General features: G+C 43.9%; 6 protein-coding genes across 12 annotated transcripts; 4 read left to right on the top strand and 2 right to left on the bottom strand.

Annotated features, from left to right (window-relative positions):
* Positions 1 to 160: 160 nt before the first annotated feature.
* Positions 161 to 1950, top strand: LOC6549112 (6-pyruvoyl tetrahydrobiopterin synthase). 5 transcript variants are annotated; one of them, XM_001974148.3, is made up of 5 exons: positions 162 to 287; positions 351 to 721; positions 829 to 908; positions 1322 to 1467; positions 1531 to 1950. In XM_001974148.3, the coding sequence occupies exons 2-5, from the start codon at positions 654 to 656 to the stop codon at positions 1741 to 1743; spliced, it is 507 nt and encodes a 168-aa protein (XP_001974184.1). In that variant the 5' UTR covers positions 162 to 287; positions 351 to 653; the 3' UTR covers positions 1744 to 1950. The 5 variants fall into 5 exon arrangements, with proteins under 5 accessions (XP_026836012.1, XP_001974184.1, XP_026836014.1 ...); XM_026980210.1 differs by having other exon boundaries at positions 178 to 254; XM_026980212.1 differs by lacking the exon at positions 162 to 287 and having other exon boundaries at positions 653 to 721; positions 790 to 908.
* LOC6549113 (alkaline ceramidase) lies at positions 1946 to 9452 on the bottom strand. 2 transcript variants are annotated; one of them, XM_001974149.3, is made up of 5 exons: positions 8902 to 9452; positions 6521 to 6777; positions 6308 to 6445; positions 3001 to 3293; positions 1946 to 2277 (listed from the first exon to the last, which is right to left on the bottom strand). In XM_001974149.3, the coding sequence occupies exons 1-5, from the start codon at positions 9037 to 9039 to the stop codon at positions 2207 to 2209; spliced, it is 897 nt and encodes a 298-aa protein (XP_001974185.2). In that variant the 5' UTR covers positions 9040 to 9452; the 3' UTR covers positions 1946 to 2206. The 2 variants fall into 2 exon arrangements, with proteins under 2 accessions (XP_001974185.2, XP_026836010.1); XM_026980209.1 differs by lacking the exons at positions 1946 to 2277; positions 3001 to 3293 and adding an exon at positions 5859 to 6073.
* LOC6549114 lies at positions 3372 to 5719 on the top strand. The gene is made up of 2 exons (XM_001974150.3): positions 3372 to 3823; positions 4071 to 5719. The coding sequence occupies exons 1-2, from the start codon at positions 3459 to 3461 to the stop codon at positions 5644 to 5646; spliced, it is 1941 nt and encodes a 646-aa protein (XP_001974186.3). The 5' UTR covers positions 3372 to 3458; the 3' UTR covers positions 5647 to 5719.
* A 647-nt stretch (positions 9453 to 10099) lies between the features above and the next one.
* Positions 10100 to 11641, top strand: LOC6549115 (protein valois). Its single transcript, XM_001974151.3, has 3 exons — positions 10100 to 10757; positions 10824 to 11200; positions 11253 to 11641. The coding sequence occupies exons 1-3, from the start codon at positions 10218 to 10220 to the stop codon at positions 11437 to 11439; spliced, it is 1104 nt and encodes a 367-aa protein (XP_001974187.1). The 5' UTR covers positions 10100 to 10217; the 3' UTR covers positions 11440 to 11641.
* A 46-nt stretch (positions 11642 to 11687) lies between these two features.
* LOC6549116 (ovarian-specific serine/threonine-protein kinase Lok) lies at positions 11688 to 14624 on the bottom strand. Of its 2 annotated transcripts, none has more exons than XM_015156487.2 (6): positions 14053 to 14624; positions 13811 to 13968; positions 13419 to 13527; positions 12902 to 13339; positions 12460 to 12694; positions 11688 to 12400 (listed from the first exon to the last, which is right to left on the bottom strand). In XM_015156487.2, the coding sequence occupies exons 1-6, from the start codon at positions 14237 to 14239 to the stop codon at positions 12097 to 12099; spliced, it is 1431 nt and encodes a 476-aa protein (XP_015011973.1). In that variant the 5' UTR covers positions 14240 to 14624; the 3' UTR covers positions 11688 to 12096. The 2 variants fall into 2 exon arrangements, with proteins under 2 accessions (XP_015011973.1, XP_001974188.1); XM_001974152.3 differs by having other exon boundaries at positions 14104 to 14624.
* A 567-nt stretch (positions 14625 to 15191) lies between these two features.
* Positions 15192 to 18059, top strand: LOC6549117 (condensin complex subunit 2). Its single transcript, XM_001974153.3, has 3 exons — positions 15192 to 15799; positions 15866 to 17416; positions 17488 to 18059. The coding sequence occupies exons 1-3, from the start codon at positions 15488 to 15490 to the stop codon at positions 17830 to 17832; spliced, it is 2208 nt and encodes a 735-aa protein (XP_001974189.1). The 5' UTR covers positions 15192 to 15487; the 3' UTR covers positions 17833 to 18059.
* The last annotated feature ends 1439 nt before the right edge of the window (positions 18060 to 19498 follow it).

Genomic DNA, 19498 nt, shown 5'->3' with positions numbered 1-19498 from the left:
ATCAAAAGTACTGCAATTTGTAATATAATCAAAATACTATAATACTGTAAAGGGTTGTCTGCATAAAATGATTTATTAGTGGCCACATTTTCAAATACGTAATTATTTCTTAGTTCTTATATCGCGCATTTTACTGCTAATGTAAATCACTGAGAACAGTTATGGTAACAAACGGCGCACTCTCATCTCTGGCCGATAACCGATTGCGCTGCTTTGTTATCGGGAGCAGCTGTTGACGAGCAACGTAGACAAAAGTAAATATTATTGAAAATCCACATCAAATAAAGGTGAGCGCCTTGCCTGATTGAGTTGAATGCCACGGTCTACCATCCTTACCCCTGTCTTTGCAGCGCATACAAACACTTGCAAACTTAAACAAGGGAACATCTATCGCTAGTCAGCTGCATTAGTCGAACTCGAAAAGTTCAGGAGAAACTAGTTCCGAGCGTGTTGTGACTTTCGCATTCGCCGCATTTGTGGCTTATTTCCTTGTTCTCCCGACCCAAGTACCATATAAATAAGCGCGGCTCGAAAGCAGGTTTTGCATTCATTGTAAAACAGTGCCAAAGCGCGCAGCTGATCAGCCGCAGGTATAAATCCGCATCTACATCCACATCCAGATCCAGACCAGATATAGTATAAATCGACCTGAAATGTCGCAGCAACCTGTTGCCTTCCTAACCCGTCGCGAAACTTTCAGCGCCTGTCATCGTCTCCATAGGTAATTAGACTGAATCAAATTGAGTCATTCAATTACTTAATTCAATCACGGTTTGCAAACCAATTCAGTTCGATTTAAATTGATTGCTGCACTTATTTCCTCCCTAGTCCCCAATTGAGCGATGCCGAGAATCTGGAAGTCTTCGGCAAGTGCAACAATTTCCACGGCCACGGACACAACTATACAGGTGAAAAATACCCCCTTAAACACACTTAATCGCCTGATTACCTGCAAAGTGCAACACTTATCATATAACCCAGGTTCAATCAGGTATAACCCCCACAAAACTGGTAATTTGAGACCGAAAAAATGCCTAACCATAGCAAAACCTTGGCCGACAAGCTCGCTTATCAAAACCATACTCAAGTTCAACGCTCAAAGGCAATCAATATGTATTGGCGACCGAGAAGTGATAATGAGTAATGCTCTGAACGAGCATAATGTGGCGCAATTGCTCAACTGATTATTTTTTGATTACTTTAAGATTGTGATTAGATAGCCTTAAGAACTTAATCTTGACTTGACCGCGATTATCCGAAAAAGTTTGAATGGATCTTCAGAGATGTACTTTATAATCTTTATACTTTTTAATCCTTTCAGTTGAGATAACCGTTCGTGGTCCCATCGATCGGCGAACCGGAATGGTGGTGAACATCTCGGAGCTGAAAGAGGCTATAGAAACTGTGATTATGAAGCGTCTGGACCACAAGAATCTCGACAAGGATGTGGAATACTTTGCCAATACAGTAAACAACCAGAATTCACAACGCAGCTTGCCCTACTAATAAACCTATCCTTTGTTGCCCTAGCCCAGTACCACAGAGAACTTGGCCGTTTACATCTGGGACAACATCCGTCTGCAGCTGAAGAAGCCGGAATTGCTGTACGAGGTGAAGATCCATGAGACCCCAAAGAACATTATCAGCTACCGCGGACCGTATCTGCTCAACGGAATCTACAATCCCATCAACAAACGTATCACCCACGATTCCTGCACCAATATATCGTCGGATTCGGATTGAACTGCGTTTACATGCGAATATTGTGACATCGCCTAACGAATTTGATTGGACCAATGCTCAGCGAACACTAACCCCAACCTCTTAAGCACACGCGTAGAAAAGGACACTTACCATGTAAGGAAATGAAAAGATATACGAATTACACAGTATGTAGGAGTAAAATATGTTTATGCAACATAACATTGAATAAAACAACGGCAACTGAAATACTATTCTTTATTGCGATTAACAAGAGAGCTTGCTTTTCTAACGCAGTACATTTGTCGACATTTGTGTAGCCTAAGTAAATCATACTTCCTAAGCTAACGCTCTATATGGCAGCTATACATAATTTGGTTTCTGCGCTGAGCAGGCGAGCTTTATAATTAATAAATAATTTAGTTATTCCTCCTTCTGCAACTCTAACTTATATCACGCTGTGTATGTTTCTGTTTGGAGAAGGCTATCCAACCGAACTCTTGCCTTACTTCTTTCCGTGCTTGTAGTCATAGTCCTGCATGTACAAGCTGCAGTAGACGAGCCAATCTTTCGAATCTGTGGGATCAGCAAGGTAGCGGGTTGGATCATTTGAATGGCATAATACTTTGAGCAACGATCTACTTTGATTAGTGTTTTAGTTGTGGTTTCTGGTAGGAGCTAGTAGATTTCCAATCCAGGATTAGTGTAGGTGTTAATTTGTTAGTTTGCGTAAACTAGATAGCCACAAAACAATTAACAAAATCAGGTACTCAAAACCTAATAAAATTGTTTGTCTTTTGGGAAAGCGTAGGAACCATTTGTTCTGGAAGCAATGGGGTGAATTAGTTCATAACATATCACAGTCCGATGGTAACTCATACTCATAGAACGGGTTAGAAGACTTTGATTAAACTCATTTAAAGGGTAGACGGAACAATAACCATGTTTTAGATATGTCTTTCTAGTTCCACGGAGCAATCGCCCATTTATGGACTAAGCAGGCCAATACTATTATTGGTTTAGGCCCAAGTATTCAGGTGCACCGAACCTTAAGGCGTTAACAGACTTATCTCTTTGGATACAACCGCGAATCCGATTCGTTTGCTTAATAAATATATCTATGGCTAATAAACTGTTTCAACTATATAAAAAGTGTGCGCTACAATTACGTTGCCGTAATTTTACAATAATTGTTTATGTTTTTAAAGCATGTACGATATTATCGCTTGGTCTTTGGTCATTTCTCTGCCACCTCTGCACTCCAGAATCGTCTTTAGATGGTGTTTCGCAGAGCCTTACCTGGATTCCGTATCGAAATGAAGGGTATCCCGAACTCAAACTCGTTCTTCGGCCAGTACTTCAGCAGCGGCTGTCGCTGGGGCAGCTCCGATTCCACGTAGAAATAGGCGAACAGCACCAGCACCGTGTAGGCAGCTATGAAAATGAATATGTGCCAGAAGCCGTGCAGGTATGGAAAATTGATCGATGACCAGGCCTCGCAGAAGATCCGGTCATTAATCCAGCAGAATACCGCGAGTGCCCACACTGTCGTCGATCGGATGCCCAGGCGGTAAACCCTCTGGTCACTAACTCTATATAAACAAAGAATATATATGGGTATTAATAAACCATTAGAATTAGAGATAATTCAAAACGAAACGCCAATACTTTTGTGTTAGTGTAGCCAAGCGTTGTGAATGCAATTATTAAACGAGACTGCTGAGCCGTCAGTGAAAATGCTGCAGCCATAGGTGAACATGACTCGAACGCCTAAGGAGTTTCAAGCCCTTTTCATCCTAACCTGCCTTGGCCTTTGGAACACGAACAGTGCTCATGGGGCAAACGAGTACTATGTACATAGTCCGGTGTGCAAGATGCCCTTCGTGAATCCCTTTACGTGGGATACAATGAGTAACTTCCACCGAAAGAAGCTAAGGCACTGCCACAACGACAGCGATCTGGTTACAAGTGAATTCGACTTTGAAACACATCAGTACAGACTGCATGTACACGAGCACCTGGCCAAGCCCATTCTGAACAGGAAGGGCAACGCCACCCTGGAGTGCGAGTACCGGGAGATATCGCGGGACAACTCCGACAAGAAACCCGACGATACCTATAAGTGAGTATGGCCCTAACTCTTCATTAGCTTAGCTGGCCTAACTGTGGTTAACTCGAAGCGTTTACTTTTCCACATAACAAAGCACTGCATCATTATGACATTTATGATCTATGTAGGAATGTATAAATTGGGTGCATATTGTAAGAGAAGGCATATTATTATAGCGATTATTGTTAAAGGAATTGAGAGGAGCGTTCTTACTTAATCAATTACTCTCTCATTAACAAGGCAATTGCACTTCTTTCAGTCAGCTTAGAAGTCGTCCCATAAAGCACCACCAGTTCGTTCCGAACAAGACGGATTACATGATCACCAGTTGCTATGTGAAGGATGTGAGCAGGCACCGGGAGCTGCTGCAAGCGGATGCCATTTCCTTCATCGAGGACCGCCTTCCAAAAGAGAAGGTCGAGGATTTCGTGAAGGAAGAAAGTGAGGTGCACAAGCCGAGTGTTCTGATCATGGGATTGGACTCCACGTCGCGCATAAATCTGCGACGAGCAATGCCATCGGTTTACAAATTCGTTAGGCGGCCAGGATGGTTCGAGATGCAGGGCTACAATAAGGTGGGCGATAATACCTTTCCCAATCTTCTGGCCGTGCTGACGGGAGATTCCGAAAAGGGAGTACGGGATTATTGTGATGTAAGAAAGCCGGGCTGCTTGGACTCCTTAAACTTCATTTGGAAGCGTTTTAAGAAAGCCAACTACACAACAGCCTTCGCCGAAGATTGTTCATCTATTAGCACCTTCAACTACCTGAAACCGGGATTTGTGAAGCAGCCAACTGATTACTACCTACGTCCTCTACTTTTCGCCATCGAAAAACAATTTAAGGTGACCAAGGACTTCGGATTTGCCTACTGCGTGGGTCGTCATCTCAGCTTCAGTTATGTCTGGGACTTTGGCCAGCAGTTCGTCGATCGCTTTCTCGGCAGATCCCCCATGTTTGGGTTTCTATGGAGCAACAGCTTCACCCACGATTACTTCGAGGGAGCCACTGCGCTGGACAACCTGTTCTGGAAGTATCTAAAGTCCTTCGAGGAGTCCGGTCTCTTTCGGAAATCCATCGTGATTCTGATGAGTGATCATGGCCATCGGTATAATACTTTGCGGCACGCTGCCACAGGGTATTTTGAAGAGCGCATGCCGATGATGTTTATCTATTTGCCACCCTGGTTCCGGCACAAGTATCCTCATTTGGCGAGTAATCTCGGGAAGAACCAGAATCGCCTGTCCTCCAACTACGATCTCTACATGACCCTCCAGCACTTGCTCCAGTTGGATAGCAAGTCCGTGGATGATTTCCCGGATAGTCTCAAGGCAAGACAGTGCAAGAGCTGCCAATCCCTTTTCTTTGAGCTGCCCTTCAATCGCACTTGCCAAATGGCCGGAATCGAGGAGAAATGGTGCTGTTGCCAGCCCACGGAAACCATAACGAATTCCCCGCATGCCAGGACAATTGCCAAAGCAATTGTGCAGCGAATGAACGAGCACTTAGTTAGCCATAATCTGAGCCATCTGTGCCACAATTTCACATTCAAAAACGTGGAGAAAGCAGACCGCAAAACCATCCTGTCCAACGGACTTAGGCCGGCGGACAGAAACGAGCACGTCTATATCATTATGTTCCAGACCGTCCCGAAAACCCCCATTTTTGAGGCCACTGTGCGTTGGAATAGTCGAACCCAAAGGCTTCGTCACATAAATGTGGAGGATTTAAGTCGATTGACCTCTTACAAAAACGACGCCAACTGTATAAATCGCAAGAACGCCAAGAAATATTGCATTTGCAAGGACAGCTTAAGTCGGCATAGTAAATACTAATTATAATTTATAATCGATAGGGAAGGATTTCCGCGAGCAAAGAGAAATAAATATGGAACTGTGTATATTTCAACTATCACTATTATGTCAAATATATATCCTCACTTTTTCTATAGTTTCCCCCACATTATATTCAAGGGTATAACGTATTCCTCGTAGTTGCGGCCCAGATACGTCAAACATTACCCAACTTTGTGACAGCTGTAAGTCCCAAAGGAAATAATCAGTGGCCCGTTGACTACCTAAGCCAATAAAAACAATAAGCCCTCGAGCCGAGTACTCTACTCCAGGTTTATCTTAATTACACATTGAAATCGATTGATATGATTGATTGATGCATCGACGCCTTGCCCAAACCATTGAATGTGAGTGCAGGGAAACACCCTTTCGTTTCGATCTTTGACCTACTCGAACCATAACATATCATCTATGACAAGAAATAAAATTGAGTAAATAAGTGCTGATAAGGTGGAAAGCGCAGTACACTTGTTCCCAAAGATAAAACAAAATCGCATACGTGATAACAGGAATGAGTGATGATAGGATACATGATTTATGGGCATTGCGGTTAATTTCGGGTCAGCAGGCGGGAAATCAGAGCCGCCTGCCTATCGGTAAGACCCTCAGAATTACCAGTTGAGTAGAAGCTAGGTAAACTCACCTCTGCAGCTCTGTGTACAGCATTACCATGGTCGGCACACTCATGAACATGAGAACAAAGGCGTTAACAATGGGCTTCCACCATGACAAGCCCGTTGCAGCAATCGCCGACAACAGCATGAGCCAACTGAAGGTTTTGCTGGGAACAAAGGAAACCGAAAGTCGGGGTGTTTAGATAGTGCCAGCCGTATCACAGGGGGATCACAGTTCTTACCGATCGTTTTTCACGAACTTGGGATAGTAGCGCTTCGGATAGAAGAGCGAAAAGGCCGCCATGAAGACCCAGAGGATGGCCAGTTCATCCAGCAGCTGGCCAATCAGACTCAGGGTGGCATGGAAGTACATCGAACTCAGGCCAACCACGATGAGCAGCACCCAGATGACGTGGATTCCGGGCGTCACAAAGCGTCCGTACTCCTTAAAAAGCATTATCAGAACTGGCGGGAGGAGGATGAACAGGAAGTTGCTAAACTGTTGAAGCAAAAACAGTAGATCGGTTTTAAATATATATATTTCCTTCAATGTAATTGCGTTACTCATATTTCACTTAGTGTGCCGCTTAAAAAAATATAGGGAGAACGTCGCGAATATTGCGACTATTAGATACCATCTACTCAGCTAATGGAAGTGCAATAGCAAGCAGAAACTGATTGCATTCTCATATAGTAAGGAGACTTTCAGTTTTCTCTAAAAAGGCTTCTAATGCTTCGACTTAAACAATTCTTGGCATGTAGATGATAATGATCGATAAGCTAAAATACCATTCACATTGCAACGAATACTTTACGCATGTTTACGCAAGGAAGAACCTGAATCTCTTTTCTAGCTCTTCTTTTCCCTAGATCTTGATGTTCACACGTACGCAGTGATCCTGATCAAGAATGTATATCCCCTATAGGGTCGCAAATGCTGCCTTAAGAACCTAACATACTTTACAACGAATAATAAGTTGAATGGTAATTATTATCTTTTTCCAACAGTACAGTTTTATGATATCCAGATGTTTCCATTTTCATTTGCGCATATCTCAAAATTATGACCATACATATGTCTCCCTGTTGGCCGTATGAATAATTAATTGTGCTTGCTTCCACTTCTACGTGTCACCTCGGCAATTTGCACTGTGTCACGTAAATGCCCGAGCAAATTGAATGAACAAAAATTATTTTGACTGGGCAACTGGGCGAGAAGTGGAGTAATTATCACATGTAAAGGGTGCTTGGAACAACATTAACGTATTCGTATTATATTAAGAGAAGTGATAAGCAACTGGGCTATGCCCATTATAAAGATATTTACAATATATATGTATGAAAAGTTTCGCTTCGATTTCCTCACAAGTGCCGCTGGTTATTGTGCAGCAGAGTGTCAAGATCGGGGTTATTCACTCCATTTGCTGAGTAAACCCAATTAAAACAAAAAAAGGCAAAATGCGTTTCAAGCGTCGTGCACTTTACTGGCCAGCAAACGATTACTCATGTCGACCAAATCAATTAAAAGCCATTTCCATTATCGTTAGCAAGCGGAAGTATATCTGCACCACACAAAGTTCTACAAAGCTACTTACGGCTCCCATTTAAATTTCCACATTGACCGAATTGATGATACTGCGTTCTATTTGAAACGCAAGATTGTATGTTACGACATACTATTGTCATTGTGTTGTGGCAATATGGGGCTCCGATAACCTCTGGACTTGGGTTCACTTTGAGGCTGTTCTATTTCTTGTTGGGAATGATAACTAATAGGCTGTGAAATTATCTAGCGGGCTAACTTACATTTCTTACATTTTATATACACTTATTGAGATTAGTAATAAATTTAGAGTATGCAGTATAAAAGTATATCGTTATATAGAATATAAAAACAAGTGTTTACAGTCTGGCCGTCGTTTTTAGTAGTTTGATTTCAAAAACTGCATTTCGATCGGCGGTTAGCCTCAACGATTAGCATTGATAAGCCATAATGAAAGTGAGACCGGCGCATATCAAGTTACGACTGTACGAACGCTTCTTTTAATGCAGATGGCAATAAATATCGCTGACACCGCTTTTATTTAGACTATTAAGGGATGTATTACATTATACACACAAACGGCTGATTAACTCACAGCACTATCTATGTACATGTATAAAATCTTTGAATATCTGACAAAAGAGTTAAGGCATTATGATCATTCAAACTAGTGTGAAAACCCTAGTAGGACTCAGTTCAAGTCCATGTAGCAGCCAAGGCCGAAGAGGCACGAGTTTCCAGTACGAGGGCAAAGAGTTGGGTTTTCTTTTCCCTGCCCGCATACCAAGGGTCATATCGATCGGACAGGTGTGACGCTCGGGGCGATAAGAAAACTGCATTTTCCGGGTGTCGCACTGCGAAAATGGCCCTTCGCCCGTCTCGCCATCGCAAACGAAGCGTGGCAAACAGCATCTTTTGTTTACGTTTCGCTCTGAAAAGGTCAAGGCCCATTCAGAAGGAAAACCCGCAGCTGTCTGTGAAAGGGTGAAAAGCAAATACAACCACTGCGGCGGGGCCAACTAACTGGGGCAGCGAGAGCAGAGCGCATAAATTACATTAAAACAAATCGCACATACGCACCGTGTTCACGAACTCGGCGATGTTGGATGAAATCAAGTAATTGCCTTCGCACCAGTCGACGGGCGAGCTTCCGGGTCGCAGGTGCTCCCAGGCCATGGAGTAGATGTCCAGCAGCCCGCCGCTCCCCATCCCGCCCATTTTGCGCCCACTCGAGGGAGGTCCGACCGCAGAGATCACACAGCTGATTTGGGGGGGCGGTTCCACTCGTTCTGCCCAGGCACTTTGTGTTTTTTTTCTCTGTCGCCTCTCTTTGCAATTTTAGAGCAGCTGCAATGGCGCACTTTGCATAATAGCACGGTGTGCAAGCACTTGCGTGTCTTTGTTGATTGCCTTCCGTCGCGCGGCTCTTTAAGGCCCAAGTATTCCGAGGTTATGTAAGGAAATAATGTTCGTTCTTGGTGGCCCAGGCGAAGGAATCTACGACGTTTGGGACGCTGCCGATTCGCACTAGGAACGCACTATTCAAAAAATATGCCAGCGCGCAACGAGCGACGCGATAATAATAAACAAAAATAATCACTGTGTGACCGCGCGCAAGGGAACGGTAAATGTTCGTCATGGCGGGAAATCCCCTAAAAAATACCGTTCGACTTCGGCACAAATCACAGCAATACCGTTAGCCAATGTATAATGTACATATGTATATGTAATGTAGAACATTTCAATTTGTATAAATTCCTATTACTCATTATCCTTTATTAATTAGGCTAAATGTATATATTCTGAAGCTCATGCAGCTCAAGCACTGCTGATATAATTAGATATATATAATTATATATATTATTTTCCTTACTTTGGCCAAGAAATAAATGACCAACTTTCTTCTGTGATAGATAGGCGGCAGTCCACGTAGTGACGATGAGCACCAAGAGAGATCAATTTGAAAATGCGAGCAGTTGCAGTCGGTGGAACAAAATAGTTAACCAACTTCTATAACTTATATATGTAAATATTTCATTTAATCGTCCCCAAATTGGATATCATAAACTTTGAGAGTTCAATATGCCATCTTCACTTCTTACCTCGCTAAGAGGTGCGTTTGCTTAAAAAAGGTTAGTGTCAGTTATTTCCAGTATACATTTTACCAGCTCATGAAAACTGATAATTATGGTATTAAAGGTAGTTTTTTCGGATAAATCAATATAATTTCAAATCCCAGAGTGACCAGCTCGCAATTATATTTGATATTAATGCATAATAATATCGATAGTTCGATTTTCACTTACAGCGATTTATTTGCTCTTGCCGGGCACGTTGCTTTATCTTCGCCGCCTAACAACTTCTTGGCTGTTTTCCGGATTCTTGAGTGAACGACCATGTTCCCGCAACGCAGTTCGGAGGTGTACCGCACTCCGGTGACCCACCAGCCTCCGCCGGCACTCGAGCTGGCCGGAAACCTGGAGTACCCGAACCTCAACGTCGCGGACCTGAACGCGCGATTGGAGAACCTTTCGCCGCGACTGCATGACTGCTGGGACAGCATCGCCATCAACGAGCACAAGCACTTGGCCCTGGCCACCAACCGACGCGAAGGACGCCACTGGTGGGGCATGTTCTTCGGCTACGGACGCGACCAGATGCACCACATGACCGTGGAGTCGGCGGACTTCAAGCTGCAGGCGGATCACACGGTGAACATTGTTCGCTACGCCGAGAATGATGTCCTGCTGGTGGCCCTTGGCGATACGCGACTCCAGGCCTGGTCCACATATTCCAAGGTGCGGGATCCTAAGTCACCCTATTGCCTCTTCCTCGTGGGCGAGTCCTGCGCGCATCCCACACCCATCAGCCAACTGAGCGTCTTCAAGGCGGATCCCCGCAAGGCCGTTTCGGGCTCAGCGGATGGCACCCTTAATGTATGTGTGAAAGTAGAGTAGAGTAGTAGAGTATATGGAAAATATACAACGGAATCCCACTTACAGGTCTGGGATCTCTCGGGCGCCGATCTGGTGAGCTCATACAGATCGCGCTGCTCGCACACCGACAAGTTGACTGCACTCGCCACACCCTCAGCTTCGGCCGACAAGTTTGTGACCTGTGATCGTGGCGGATGTGCCCGCCTTTGGGATGTCCGGGCAGCGGCTCCTTCATCTACGTGCCTCTATGCAGATTCCAGCCACTTGCTGAGCTTCACCAGTGCCGCCTGGGCTGCTGCAACGGAGCTTCAGGGTGACAATAACATCTATATCGGGGACTACGACGGCAAGGTTCATACTCTGGACATCCGAGTGCCGCGAAAACTGGCGGAATCCAGGGAATACTTCGACAAGGGCCATGTCTCCCAGTTAATAATCAATGGGTACGTGTTGATGCGAAATAATGGCAATTTAACTTAACACACTTCTTTCCAGGCCCTATCTGGCTGCCATGAGCAATTTGCCAGCCTCTGTAAAAGTGGCCAATGTGCAGGCGGGCCATGAGTTCATCTACACGCACGAGGAAACCCATTCTCGCCTTACAGATGCAGTTTGGACCGATGATAGCACCCTCATCACCATCGGACATGGTCGTAAAATGGTGGCGCATGCCATTAAATAATTTTGCTGGAGGCCCTGTGATTTCATAGATTTTTTTGCATTTATTCTTTTTATCACTTAAGTTTCCATTGTATACACCAAGCACCTTGGCTTGGCCGAGGTGCTACGACTTTAGCTGGTACCACACTTTTTTTATTTAACTTTATATGAATCTTAATGTATATAAGTAGACGAACCAAATCATTGTTGCGGCATTGCAAAGAGGCAATTTATTTTGAATCCCATTAAAGAGCGTGTACAAAGTAAATATTACTTAAACAAATTCAAACGCTTTATTTCGAAAAGCTGAATATTTTGCTGAAGAGTCAAATTCTTAAATTTAGAACTTTTAGTTTCTAAACATCTACAAGTAATAAATCGTAATAATATTCCAGTGGAATGGCAAAATTCAAATCGATAGGAATCTTAAAATAATTGTGAAGCGAGAGCCCAGTAATATATGCAGTTTAACAGGATTAACCGGGCTTGGGAGATGAAACTTACACTAGACAACACGTAAAAATAAACAACCGCAAAAAATACTTAAATTCGACAATACACTCGGATGCGGCGGTGTCGGCAGTTTGGGAAAAATGTTGTCGCTTAATTTTTCCAGAAAATTAAAACCTTTTCGCGCCTCGACCCATAGGTATTAACGATGGAAACTTAGAAACTAAACCTAGCGTCGCGATCGCTTGGTGGGTGGTTCGAGGAAGTTCTCCTCCTCGATCTCCATGCCATCGAGCTTCATCAGCCTCTTCGCCTTTTGCAGCATGGGCGCATCCCGCATCCAGCTGCTCTGTAAGACGTCATCGATTGAGGGTCGCCTCTCGGGATCCACAATGAGCATTTGGTTGATCAGCAGCTTGGCGCGCTGCGAGACTCTCTTCCAAGAAGAGTGGCCGTACGCGAATTTGCCCCTCTTTATTTGCTGGGCCGCCGGGGTTCCGTACTCGTCTGAAAAGGGCAGAGTACCACTAAGGCTGCAAGATATGAGTGTTTTACTATTTCATTTTAGTAGGAGAACAACAGATTGGCTTACCAAGTGAAGAGCACCACTCCCAAGCTCCAAATGTCTACTTTCCTGGTATAGGCTTCTCGGCCGCCGGTTATCAGCACCTCAGGAGCCACGTAGAGTGGCGTGCCACAGAGCGTCCGCATAACCGAGTCCTTCTGGACAAACTTACTCAGCCCGAAATCGGAGACCTTTAGCAGGGTCTCCTCGTCATTGGTCTCCAGCAAAACATTGTCTGGTTTTAGGTCACGATGGGTGATGCCTGAAAGTTAAAAATCTATTTAGGGGAATAGTTCGATTGCTGTGAATACTAGCATATTTGTTAAGGCGCAGGAATAATTTGCTTTTTATTTGAAATAAAGGGCGCTTTCAATACCCATTCCCACGACTTACTTATTTGACAACAAGAAATGAACATCTTGCTTATTCAGCAACACATTCGAACCCAAATAAATATAATTTGTTTTACCCCGATCGTGTAGGTACTTGACGGCATGGCACATTTGGTAAAAATAAAGCTTCGAGGTGTCCTCGCTGAGAAGTTTGTTGCTGATGATCCGGTTGAGAAGGTCACCGCCACGCATAAACTCCAACACCATATACACAGAATCCGGCTTGTCGACGATGTCGTGCATGCGGACCACACACGGATGGGAAAGATTCTTCATAATCTTGGCTTCGTTAAGCACCCGATCGGGATCACTAAAATTGGTGCTGGGTCGCGCCCCAGAGAGCATGTTCTTCTTAACAATTTTCATCGCAAACTGCTGGCAGGTGCGGGTGTCATAGACCAGACGCACCAGTCCGTATGCCCCCGATCCCAGCTTGCGATTTACATAATACGTCTTGGTAATCTCCTCGGGAAGGCCGACCGACTCGTTCGGGCTGAGATCCTTGAATACAAAGGCTACAAAGGAGGGCAGGTGCAAAACATCAAATTACTTACGAGTCCTTGTCGATATTTGTACCTGTTGTCGATCGCTTACCTTTGTACGTTGGGTGGGACAGGGAAATTACGTCGTCATTCTTTAGGATTCGCATCCTGTTTGTGCCAATTTTTTCATTGTTCACAAACGTCCCATTCCGTGAGAGATCCTGGGAAATAGGTGAACAAAGGCAACGGTTACTTTGGAAATTGTAACAGTGCAATCTGAGTTTCTGCTTTTGTAAATGAATTATGGGGAGTATTCAATATATTAGTATTTCTTTCTTTGATAACCTCATCTAAATACAACTTAAACATAATTTGAGTTGTAAGTTAGTTTTTCTGGGTAACTTGCAGTTTGTCATGTGGTTTCGTTAGTTCACTGTCTCGTTTTAAAAAAATTCCTCTGAATGCCAACTTTCCTCCCAAAATGGGTTTGGAACCTCCACCTACCTGAATATAAACGGGGTTGGTAAGCTCGCAATTTGCCCGTTTTATGATAAAATGCACTTTGGAAATGCGCGTCAGGATTTTCTCGGGCAAATCATTGAGCGTGAGAATCAAATCGTTTGCCTCACCGCGTCCTGCGGTGAACTCGTCATTGTTGAGATCTGGAATCAGTTTAGCATGGGATCACCATTAAAACATGAAGTGCACACGCAATAAAGACACAAAACAGGTGGAAATGTGGTTACCAACAGAAAAGGACGAATGCGTATAAAGAATTCGGTATTTTGAACTCGTACCCAACGATTTGATCTTAATGTTCTTGCCGTACAAGCGGCCCCAGACAATCTTCTCCATCGGCTGGCTCTCTACTTGCGTCCAGATATTGGAGGCCTGGCTTTGGGTTCCCTGGGTTCCTTGTGTGTCGCGTGCCATGGTGATTCCGAATTTCCGCAACTCCGTATGTCGTATTCCTGCTATTCCGCAAATCGAACTGGAAAGCCCGTTAGGTTTCGCTGGAACTACGCAAAATCGGAATGTCCAGTTACTCCAGCACTACCACAGGGAGAAATGCACACATGCACGTCGAGTGTGAACTTCGTTAAAGCTATAAGTTTTATAGTCAATTTTAAGGCTCAGAGCGTTTCCTGTGCCCTATTCGATTACATCGAGTAAATCGCGCAGCGCTGGCAAAAAGTTATTTAAAGTTTCTCAGACAAAAACAACGAAAACTAACAACAATCACGACATTGAATCGATGCGAACTGCGCGAGGGACTCAAAGTTCTGCGGCTGTGTGTGTGAGAGTTGCCGCCTTCCAGGGATGGAGTGGTTATCAGCGCCAGTGTTGGTAAGAGTCGCGAGAGCCGATGAAGGATTTTACCAACTAAATATTTCTAAATTGTATTGCTTTAGACATTATTGTTAAAAGAACTGTGACACATATAAAAAACAACTACATTAATTACCAGGGTGATAATTATAAAAACATTTTCTTAAAAGTGAACTAAGGAAGAATAGAAAACAGATTTGAAATTAATTATCTTTATTAGGTAACTGTATTGGCAAATTAATGTTATTTATTTGCTTTTGTACTGACTTTAGTTTGTTTAATAATACGTGTGTATTTGAAATTAACGGTCGTCCCTGGTTGATCTCTATTTAGCTGTGGCAGTGCTTGTGCATCCCTGAATGTAAAATAAAGTTCTAGGTAATATACACGTTTTATTCTATTTCGATGCTTATAAATGTAACTGTAAATGTAAATGAGTTAGGTAACTCTTTTTCTCAATAAAATACAATTGGCAATCCAGTTTATATTAAATTTTTCATAAAACGTAAAATTATATAGCTAATTCTCTAGTGATTTTCCTGTTTCTATTTTCTAGCTAACTTGGCACTTCTTTAGTTTTAACCAACACTAAAATGCAGCCCTAAATTGCGGCGTCGTTTGAAAGAAACTGTAAACTACTACTAATACCATCGCAAAACCAGAAATAGACAAAATACAATCAACAAAAGTTGTGTCAAAACTGTCGAATTGGGGGTTCAAAGCTATCATTGAAAGTGAACCTGCTTAATTGATGCGTTTTTAAAAATTATCCAAAACCACCAGCCTTCGGCAAACGAAACTCCCTGTGCTGTGCGCTTACGTTACCCCTGATTTCTCCACTTCCTTGAAAGGATGACCCTGCCCCGCTTGGAAACTCCGCTTAGGCGGTCCGCGGTGGCCAGTTACCGAGAGGAGGTGTCCCGCATGCTAACCCCCCTTAACGACGACGAGGCGGAAAGGCGGGAGGCTCGTCGCCGCACTCTTCTGCAGCAGCAGCACCGCGCGAGCATTGTGGAGTCACTCGAGGACAATGAGACCATCAGGAACTGCCTGGAGATCTACAATGGCAACAAGCTGAGCAAGGACAACGCCTGGAACCTGATGCTTATCGATTCGCTGGCCAATCTGCTGGATCACCATCACAAGCGCATGAGCAACTTTAAGGTGGGTTTTGTGCTCATTAAGTTCATGTACGACGAATCATAATCGCCTGTTAATTTGCTTCCATAGATGGCAGGTTCTTCCCTAGAAGCTTCATCCAAGGTGTACGGTCTGCGTGTGGACTCCATCTACCTGGATGCCATGCGCATATCAGCTGGCTTGAGTGCTCGAACTCTTACGGATAAGCAAATAAACGCTGCCGAGGATGATGATGGCCACCAAGGTGAACAGGAGACTGGCGAGGGACAGAACTCTGCGCAGAATGCACCCAAAGAAGCAGTGTCCAAGCCCAAACGGCAAAAGAAGCCCATATCCACAGTGACCAAAAACAGAGATACGTTAAACAGCCGACTGGATACGGCTCCCTTGCAGGATCCGGTGTTTGGCAAGCTGAACTCCACTGTGGGCTCCATAAATGCTTCGAATCGTCTAATGCACAACATCCTTCCTAGTTTCGACTCGGAATTGCGCTTGCGCACCACCTATAATTTCTGGAACAGCGAAGAGTTCACCGAGGAGGTCCAGGACCACACTACGCTCAATGCAGAATTGGAACAATGGCCAGCCGAATCACTTATGAGCACCAATCTCATGCGCAAACTACTGCCACATGCTGAGAGATCAAATCTGCGCCCGCTGCACACGGGCTACATCATCACAAGTGCTCCTAACCCCAAGGCGGCCAACGAAAAGCCATCGCAGGCAGTGCAGGATGAAGATCACGACGAGGGTCTGGATAATGCCGATGATATGTGTGTAAATGATATTTCCATGGCCTTTGACATCAATGCCGAGTGTGAACCCATGCCGGACTTGGATGGACCACCGCCTCAGGTTCTGGAAGTGGACTCTAATGAGCTGGAAGAGCTCACTACCGAGGAGCAAATGGTGATCAAAAATTGTCGCAGGTTGCGCAAGCAGACAGAGTTCATCGAGGATTTGCGACCGGTAGACGGAAATTCTAAGCTAGAGTACTCCTACAGGCCGATGGATCAGATTTCCCAGTTTTGGGCCGGCCCCTCGCACTGGAAGTTCAAGCGCACTCGCCCGCGCATTACTTTCTCGCAGACCAACGGCCAGGTGGACACCCAGCCTATTCGCAGTCAACGGCCCAAGAAGTCAACGCATCTGACCGCTAACCGAAGGGCTAAGGCTGTAGGTTACGGCCATGTGACGGAAAACTTATTCCAACACCTAGACACCACAATAAGGCAGCGCAGGGTGAATTTCCAAAAGAAGTGGGATCCCCGAAAGCTGATATTGCCCACCAAGTTCGATTTGGACCCGGATATTTTCTTCAAATATGACTCCGCTCCCAGCATACGTTTGTCGAAACGCGTTGGAGAACCTGATTCGGACGAGGGCGGAGATCTTGGCATTGATATGGATGCGGATATGCACCACGATGATGATAATGACCAGGAGTTTTTTAACAACGAACATTTTACGGACGCTGTTCCCGCCAACGTGAGCGTTATTGCGGCGATTGCCGCGGAGCAAGCGGCCGAGGCAAGCATGATGGACGTGGACGCGGGCGAGATGGGTCTCTCCCAAATGAACCCCAATTGCAATAATACAGTCTTTGAGATCGGTACAGAGTTTGAGGGTGCGCCGTCGCAGGTGAGTTATTACAATAAAATCGTATATGCAGACAAATAAAGAAGGAATAATATAATATAATTTACTTGCAGGTTGCCAAAGTGATTGTTCCATTTGCGAAGAGAGCCAAGGTGATAGACATGAAGAATCTGAAAAAGTCCTGTAACTCCCTAATACAGAAACAATTACTAAACGCTGTGCCAGAGGAGACGATACCCTCGCATCCAAAGAAAAAGAGCGAACACTATTCAAAGGGAGTCGCGAGTTTTCAGCAGGTGTATCAGAAGCTGCCCAACCTGTTGACCACCAAAATGGCAGAATCGCTGTCTCCGTCTGTGGCTTTCTATGCGGTTCTGCATTTGGCCAACGATTTGAAACTGCGGCTAATTCCTCAGAACGATTTAGAGGACTTTCAAATTCGTCAGGTAGTGGATTAAATTCTTTTAATGATTTTGCAATTCGTAATTTTAGTTGCCCCTGAATGCTGTTACATTTCTTTCGCACGGCTACACCTTAATCTCCAAATGGTATTTTTAACCTTGTAACCCCCAATCGTATCAGTATTCTCAAACATATACCCTGACCCCAGTCGAATCTGATTTTCATCTACAAACAAAGCATTGTTCTGATTTAAACACTAGTTTATAAACAATTAAATAGGAAACATCTGAAAGCCTTGCATTGTTTTAATTGGGTATTTTGTTCCTCAATTGGTAACCGTCTTTTTGGCAAACAGCATCTAAAATCTGTTGAGATTCGTATTAATGCCTTTTGCCGCAGATATGTTTTTAATCTATGCAAAGCACACGCAACATATATTCATGTGTGCCTACTTTTTTCCAAGGAAAAGAATTACAACTTTCGCATTAGTTTTGGCTGTTTATGTTCTGCTGGCGGCTCAGACAGAAGGAAAGTAGTTAACATTGTTCTTCGTTTCTGTTGCTCTTTCGTTTGCATACTTGTGTTGGTGCACACTGAGAGAAATAGTTGTATGCTCCACAAACAGTAACAGGTATTAGATAGTCGAGGTTCTCTACTATAGCGTTCTCTATTGCTTACAGTGTAACATGGATAAAAAAGGAATGGGAATCCTTCGTCGTTTTTAGCTGCAAGTGGTTTTTGTCGCCTCCTGAAGAGGATTTTCCTTCTGCATCTGTGTATGTAGGACACATGTGTGTGTGTTGGGTGCCAGTGTGTTTGTGTTTGTTGGAAAACTTCGGTGTTTACAGAGCGCTTTTAGGCGCCGCTTGCGTGTGTGTGTAATTGCATATTATTTGCATAAATATTTGCCAAGTATACTAAGTAACGTTGGGCGTCTGCTGATTAGACTCGGTACATATGCGAGACAAAAGCAAAAACCTCGGCAAGCAGATCATTCGAAAACGTTTCCACAAAACTTTTGACATTAGCGAATGACACCGAACAAAGTTGTCAACTTAAAAGTTGATTCCAATCTGCATATTTCAATTCGCATAAATCAGAAATTGACGGGCATATAAGAGTACCGTTTTTGCTTTTGAAATTATTTTCAGGTTTTCGCTGGAAATAATAAAATTAATAGTAAAATCGGTGAAGCTACTGGGAAATTTTTTGTTTTGTTTTGTTGTGCTTTTTATGTTCTCATAGTTTTAACTAGTTTTCGTGAAAAAGTTTCCCCTGCTCAAATGGCTGCCAGTTTTCAAGGGAAATCCCAACATTTCAAATTCCATTTCATTATCAGAAATTGTTGTTAAATAATTTGAGAGCATGTATTTTGAATATAATGACTTCTCACGGTGGAAGTTAAACATATTAAGCTAACCCGTTTGCCACCCGCAAAAACGGTATCCTCGTAAAGTGCATTTTCGTGTTAAATTTTCAATGCCTGCATAAAATTAACCGAAATAATGTTTCGTGTACGGATTTATAACCATTTTAGGCAACCCACATTCTGGCACATTAGAGTTGAAAAGTTAATTATCAAAACAAACATCAACAAATTTCTACCTGCTGGAAATGGGCGCTTTGGAGGATGTGGCAACAGAGTTAATGGCGATGACTGTCATCACAACAGGTGGGAGGCCAAATGTCCTTGGCTTGTGGCGAATGGTTTGTGTGTGGCCG

Source organism: Drosophila erecta, unplaced genomic scaffold, assembly GCF_003286155.1.
Source record: "Drosophila erecta strain 14021-0224.00,06,07 unplaced genomic scaffold, DereRS2 tig00000092-arrow-pilon, whole genome shotgun sequence".
NCBI classification, from domain to species: Eukaryota; Metazoa; Arthropoda; class Insecta; order Diptera; family Drosophilidae; genus Drosophila; species Drosophila erecta.
The sequence above is the reverse complement of the archived record's forward strand: the minus strand, read 5'-3'. Positions and strand labels throughout refer to the sequence as shown.

What these genes read in the sequence shown, in the direction of transcription:
- LOC6549112 (XM_001974148.3), top strand. Translation starts at nt 654, where the DNA reads ATGTCGCAGCAACCTGTTGCCTTCCTAACCCGTCGCGAAACTTTCAGC. An exon ending in GCCTGTCATCGTCTCCATAG is followed by an intron (nt 722 to 828) that starts GTAATTAGACTG and finishes TTTCCTCCCTAG; the next exon opens with TCCCCAATTGAGCGATGCCG. An exon ending in TGGAATACTTTGCCAATACA is followed by an intron (nt 1,468 to 1,530) that starts GTAAACAACCAG and finishes TTGTTGCCCTAG; the next exon opens with CCCAGTACCACAGAGAACTT.
- LOC6549114 (XM_001974150.3), top strand. Translation starts at nt 3,459, where the DNA reads ATGACTCGAACGCCTAAGGAGTTTCAAGCCCTTTTCATCCTAACCTGC. An exon ending in AAACCCGACGATACCTATAA is followed by an intron (nt 3,824 to 4,070) that starts GTGAGTATGGCC and finishes CACTTCTTTCAG; the next exon opens with TCAGCTTAGAAGTCGTCCCA.
- LOC6549113 (XM_001974149.3), bottom strand. Translation starts at nt 9,039, where the DNA reads ATGGGCGGGATGGGGAGCGGCGGGCTGCTGGACATCTACTCCATGGCC. An exon ending in CTGTACACAGAGCTGCAGAG is followed by an intron (nt 3,294 to 6,307) that starts GTGAGTTTACCT and finishes TTGTTTATATAG; the next exon opens with AGTTAGTGACCAGAGGGTTT. An exon ending in CATTTCGATACGGAATCCAG is followed by an intron (nt 2,278 to 3,000) that starts GTAAGGCTCTGC and finishes CTGATCCCACAG; the next exon opens with ATTCGAAAGATTGGCTCGTC.
- LOC6549115 (XM_001974151.3), top strand. Translation starts at nt 10,218, where the DNA reads ATGTTCCCGCAACGCAGTTCGGAGGTGTACCGCACTCCGGTGACCCAC. An exon ending in CAGCGGATGGCACCCTTAAT is followed by an intron (nt 10,758 to 10,823) that starts GTATGTGTGAAA and finishes TCCCACTTACAG; the next exon opens with GTCTGGGATCTCTCGGGCGC. An exon ending in TCCCAGTTAATAATCAATGG is followed by an intron (nt 11,201 to 11,252) that starts GTACGTGTTGAT and finishes ACTTCTTTCCAG; the next exon opens with GCCCTATCTGGCTGCCATGA.
- LOC6549116 (XM_015156487.2), bottom strand. Translation starts at nt 14,239, where the DNA reads ATGGCACGCGACACACAAGGAACCCAGGGAACCCAAAGCCAGGCCTCC. An exon ending in GCATTCGTCCTTTTCTGTTG is followed by an intron (nt 13,969 to 14,052) that starts GTAACCACATTT and finishes AACTGATTCCAG; the next exon opens with ATCTCAACAATGACGAGTTC. An exon ending in CCAACCCCGTTTATATTCAG is followed by an intron (nt 13,528 to 13,810) that starts GTAGGTGGAGGT and finishes CCTATTTCCCAG; the next exon opens with GATCTCTCACGGAATGGGAC.
- LOC6549117 (XM_001974153.3), top strand. Translation starts at nt 15,488, where the DNA reads ATGACCCTGCCCCGCTTGGAAACTCCGCTTAGGCGGTCCGCGGTGGCC. An exon ending in AGCGCATGAGCAACTTTAAG is followed by an intron (nt 15,800 to 15,865) that starts GTGGGTTTTGTG and finishes TTGCTTCCATAG; the next exon opens with ATGGCAGGTTCTTCCCTAGA. An exon ending in TTGAGGGTGCGCCGTCGCAG is followed by an intron (nt 17,417 to 17,487) that starts GTGAGTTATTAC and finishes ATTTACTTGCAG; the next exon opens with GTTGCCAAAGTGATTGTTCC.